The sequence below is a fragment of the Scomber japonicus genome, chromosome 5, assembly GCF_027409825.1.
Source record: "Scomber japonicus isolate fScoJap1 chromosome 5, fScoJap1.pri, whole genome shotgun sequence".
Lineage (NCBI taxonomy): Eukaryota > Metazoa > Chordata > Actinopteri > Scombriformes > Scombridae > Scomber > Scomber japonicus.
Window position 1 is genome coordinate 3049692 of NC_070582.1, and position 4810 is coordinate 3054501.

Here is a 4810-nt window from a genome sequence, read left to right on the forward strand (position 1 = left end):
AGGGAAGAAAGAAGGAAGAAGAAAGGGGGATGGAGGAATGAAAGAAGGAAGGGATCAGAGAAGGAGGGAGGGAGGAGGAATAGATGGAAGGAAGGAAGGAAAGGAAAGAAGGAAGGACTGAGGAAAGAAGAAAGTAAGGTAGGGGGGAGGAAAGAAAGAGAGAAGGAGGGAGGGAGGGAGGAAGGGAAGAAAGAAGGAAGGAAGGAAGAAGAAAGGGGGATGGAGGAAGGAAAGAAGGAAGGGATGAGAGAAGGAGGGAGGGAGGAGGAATAGATGGAAGGAAGAAAGGAAAGGAAGGAAAGAAGGACGGAGGAAGGAAAGAAGGAAGGGAGGAGAGAAAGAGGGAGGGAGGAAGGACAGATGGAAGGACGGAAAGGAAGGAAGGACGGAGGAAAGAAAGAAGGAAGGGAGGAGAGAAAGAGGGAGGGAGGAAGGACAGAAGGAAGGACGGAGGAAATAAGGAACATGTCAATCAATGAGAACATGTTTCCTTTTTTCTATGATGTTAAGGTTTTTTTCTAAAAGCAGCGGACTACAGGTGAGGGTCGGGGTCAGAGGTCATGGGTCAGAGGTCAAGGTCTCACCTGGCCTGTAGGTGACCAGACAGTGTCGGCTCTCCGTCTCCACCTGGATGTCGGTGCAGCCGGCGGTCTCCAGCGGCAACATGTGAGGTCTGTACGTGTTCTCGTTCACCTGCTCCCAAAAACATCCGCCCTCCAGAGAACCGGCGATGAGACCGCCACACGGGAAGGAGCTGGACGCCGCACGAGGGACGTAGCAGAGAGACGCTACGGGACACCTGGAGGAGAGAGGAAGGAAGGAGGAGACAAGAGTTAGACACCTGGAGGAGAGAGGAAGGAAGGAGAGAGGAGACAAGGGTTAGACACCTGGAGGAGAGAGGAGAGGAGACAAGGGTTAGACACCTGGAGGAGAGAGGAGACAAGGGGGGAGGGAAGGAGGAGAGGAGACAAGGGTTAGACACCTGGAGGAGAGAGAGGAGAGGAGACAAGGGTTAGACACCTGGAGGAGAGAGGAGACAAGGGGGGAGGGAAGGAGGAGAGGAGAGAGGAGAGAGGAGACAAGGGTTAGACACCTGGAGGAGAGAGGAGACAAGGGGGGAGGGAAGAAGGAGAGGAGAGAGGAGACAAGGGTTAGACACCTGGAGGAGAGAGGAGACAAGGGGGGAGGGAAGGAGGAGAGGAGACAAGGGTTAGACACCTGGAGGAGAGAGAAGAGGAGACAAGGGTTAGACAACTGGAGGAGAGAGGAGACAAGGGGGGAGGGAAGGAGGAGAGGAGAGAGGAGACAAGGATTAGACACCTGGAGGAGAGAGGAAGGAGGAGACAAGGGTTAGACACCTGGAGGAGAGAGAGGAGAGGAGACAAGGGTTAGACACCTGGAGGAGAGAGGAGACAAGGGTTAGACACCTGGAGGAGAGAGGAGAGGAGAGGAGAGGAGAGGAGAGGAGACAAGGGTTAGACACCTGGAGGAGAGAGAGGAGACAAGGGGGGAGGGAAGGAGGAAAGGAGACAAGGGTTAGACACCTGGAGGAGAGAGAGGAGAGGACACAAGGGTTAGACACCTGGAGGAGAGAGGAGACAAGGGGGGAGGGAAGGAGGAGAGGAGAGGAGAGAGGAGACAAGGGTTAGACACCTGGAGGAGAGAGGAGACAAGGGGGGAGGGAAGAAGGAGAGGAGAGAGGAGAGAGGAGACAAGGGTTAGACACCTGGAGGAGAAAGGAGAGGAGGGTTAGACACCTGGAGGAGAGAGGAGACAAGGGGGGAGGGAAGGAGGAGAGGAGAGAGGAGACAAGGGTTAGACACCTGGAGGAGAGAGAGGAGACAAGGGGGGAGGGAAGGAGGAAAGGAGACAAGGGTTAGACACCTGGAGGAGAGAGAGGAGAGAGGAGACAAGGGTTAGACACCTGGAGGAGAGAGGAGACAAGGGTTAGACACCTGGAGGAGAGAGGAGAGAGGAGACAAGGGTTAAACACCTGGAGGAGAGAGGAAGGAAGGAGAGAGGAGACAAGGGTTAGACACCTGGAGGAGAGAGGAGAGAGGAGACAAGGATTAGACACCTGGAGGAGAGAGAGGAGAGAGGAGAGGAGAGGATAGGAGACAAGGGTTAGACACCTGAAGGAGAGAGGAGACAAGGGGAGAGGGAAGGAGGAGAGGAGAGAGGAGACAAGGGTTAGACACCTCGAGGAGAGAAGAGAGGGAGGCGGAGAGGAGAGAGGAGAGAGGAGAGGAGGAGGAGAGAGAAGAGGAAGAGAGAGGAAGGAAGGAAGGAAGTTAGGAGACAAGGGTTAGATCTGTGAGAGTTAGTGTTTGAGAGTGTGTGAGTGTGTATGTATGTCTGTGTGAATGTGTGTGTATGTCTGTGTTTTTCTATCCTGGTGGGGACCGCAACCTGACCAGGAGTCGGTCCTCATAGGAACGAGCATTGGAATCAATAGCAAACAGCCTCCTGATAGGCCTGGTCCCCACAGGGCTGGTTTTCCTGACTGTGTGTGAACCCCGGAGGTCACACACGGTACTGCAGTGTGGGGACCTTTTCCTGACAAAGTGTGTAAGTGTGTATATTAGCTTAGCAATTAGCCCCCTGGGTTAGGGTTAGGGTTTCAATCCAACATTTGTTACTGAATATGAATTGTACTGTGGTCAACAGTGATGTCAACTGTATGCTAATAGGCGTTAGCATTACGGGTCCCAACGAGGGGGGCAAAATTCAGGTTTCAAATTTCTGTTAGAGTTATTGATATTTCAAAACATTTTTTTGTTGAAACAGAATTATGATGAATTTAGGAGTTAAAATTACATCTCTAGACCCGTTAGAAAGGCTGGAACACAGTCAGGGTCCCCACGAGGTAGGAAAAACAGGTATGTGTGTGTACCTGGAGCATAGCGGCTGCAGCTCCTGTACATGTGTGTGTGTGTGTGTGTGTGTGTGTGTGTGTGTGTGTACCTGGAGCGTAGCGGCTGCAGCTCCTGTACGTGTGTGTGTGTGTGTGTGTACTTGGAGCGTAGCGGCTGCAGCTCCTGTACGTGTGTGTGTGTGTACCTGGAGCGTAGCGGCTGCAGCTCCTGTACGTGTGTGTGTGTGTGTGTGTGTGTGTGTGTGTGTGTACCTGGAGCGTAGCGGCTGCAGCTCCTGTATGTGTGTGTGTGTGTGTACCTGGAGCGTAGCGGCTGCAGCTCCTGGACGTGTGTGTGTGTGTGTATGTGTGTGTACCTGGAGCGTAGCGGCTGCAGCTCCTGTACGTGTGTGTGTGTGTGTGTGTGTGTGTGTGTGTGTGTGTACACCTGGAGCGTAGCGGCTGCAGCTCCTGGACGTGTGTGTGTGTGTGTGTACCTGGAGCGTAGCGGCTGCAGCTCCTGTACGCGTGTGTGTGTGTGTGTGTACCTGGAGCGTAGCGGCTGCAGCTCCTGTACGTGTGTGTGTGTGTGTGTGTGTGTGTGTGTGTGCGTGTGTGCACCTGGAGCATAGCGGCTGCAGCTCCTGTACGTGTGTGTGTGTGTGTGTGTACCTGGAGCGTAGCGGCTGCAGCTCCTGGACGTGTGTGTGTGTGTGTGTGTGTGTGTGTGTGTGTACGTGTGTGTGTGTGTACCTGGAGCGTAGCGGCTGCAGCTCCTGGACGTGTGTGTGTGTGTGTGTGTGTGTGTGTGTGTGTACCTGGAGCGTAGCGGCTGCAGCTCCTGGACGTGTGTGTGTGTGTGTGTGTGTGTGTGTGTGTACCTGGAGCGTAGCGGCTGCAGCTCCTGGACGTGTGTGTGTGTGTGTGTGTGTGTGTACCTGGAGCGTAGCGGCTGCAGCTCCTGTACGTGTGTGTGTGTGTGTGTGTGTGTGTGTGTGTGTGTGTGTACCTGGAGCGTAGCGGCTGCAGCTCCTGTACGTGTGTGTGTGTGTGTGTGTGTGTGTGTGTGTGTGTACCTGGAGCGTAGCGGCTGCAGCTCCTGGACGTGTGTGTGTGTGTGTGTGTGTGTGTGTGTGTGTGTACCTGGAGCGTAGCGGCTGCAGCTCCTGGACGTGTGTACTTGTGTCTCTGGTGTCGTAGACGAGCACGGAGCCGTTACTCAGACCAGCGTAGACGTAGTTACTGTTGTCCAAACACCAGCAGCAGCTCCACACTGGTTTACCTGCATTATAGGTCTGAACCACCGTGTTGGTCAGCAGGCTGCAACACACACACACACACACACACACACACACACACACACACACACACACACACTATTAATACACCTTCACATGGACTCAAATCAATTAATTAACATTTAAACTTTTTTAAATAGTCCTTATAAAGTTCCTGCTGTAAGGTCGGAGGTTTTCATGTCCGTGTGTCTCTCTCTCTGTGTATGTGTGTGTTTCTTTCAATGTGTATCAGTGTGTGTGTGTGTCTCTCTCTGTGTGTGTGTGTGTGTCTCTGTCTGTGTGTGTGTGTGTGTGTGTGTGTCTCTCTGTGTGTGTGTGTGTGTGTATGTGTGGGTCCCTCTCTTTCTGTGTGTGTGTGTGTGTGTGGGTCTCTCGCTCTCTCTCTGTGTGTGAGTGTCTCTTTATGTGTGTGTGTATGTCTCCATGTGTGTGTGTGTGTCTCTTTATGTGTGAGTGTCTCTTTATGGGTGTGTGTGTGTATCTCTCCATGTGTGTGTGTGTCTCTCCATGTGTGTGTGTGTGTGTCTCTCTCCGTGTGTGTGTGTGTCTCTCTCCTAGTTGTGTGTGTCTCTCTCCGTGTGTGTGTGTGTCTCTCTCTGTGTGTGTGTGTGTGTGTGTATCTCTCTCCGTGTGTGTGTGTGTCTCTCTCCGTGTGTGT

The 4810-nt window shown here is 53.1% G+C and overlaps 1 protein-coding gene across 1 annotated transcript in view; it reads right to left on the bottom strand.

Annotated features, from left to right (window-relative positions):
* Positions 1-558: 558 nt before the first annotated feature.
* The window catches only part of rfwd3 (ring finger and WD repeat domain 3), a 23213-nt gene continuing 18961 nt past the window's right edge, over positions 559-4810 (bottom strand). Inside the window, exons 10-11 of the mRNA XM_053319399.1 lie at positions 3998-4174; positions 559-799 (exon numbers count right to left, since the gene is read on the bottom strand). Coding sequence (XP_053175374.1) covers positions 559-799; positions 3998-4174 — 418 coding nt within the window. The remainder of the gene's footprint in view (positions 800-3997; positions 4175-4810) is intronic.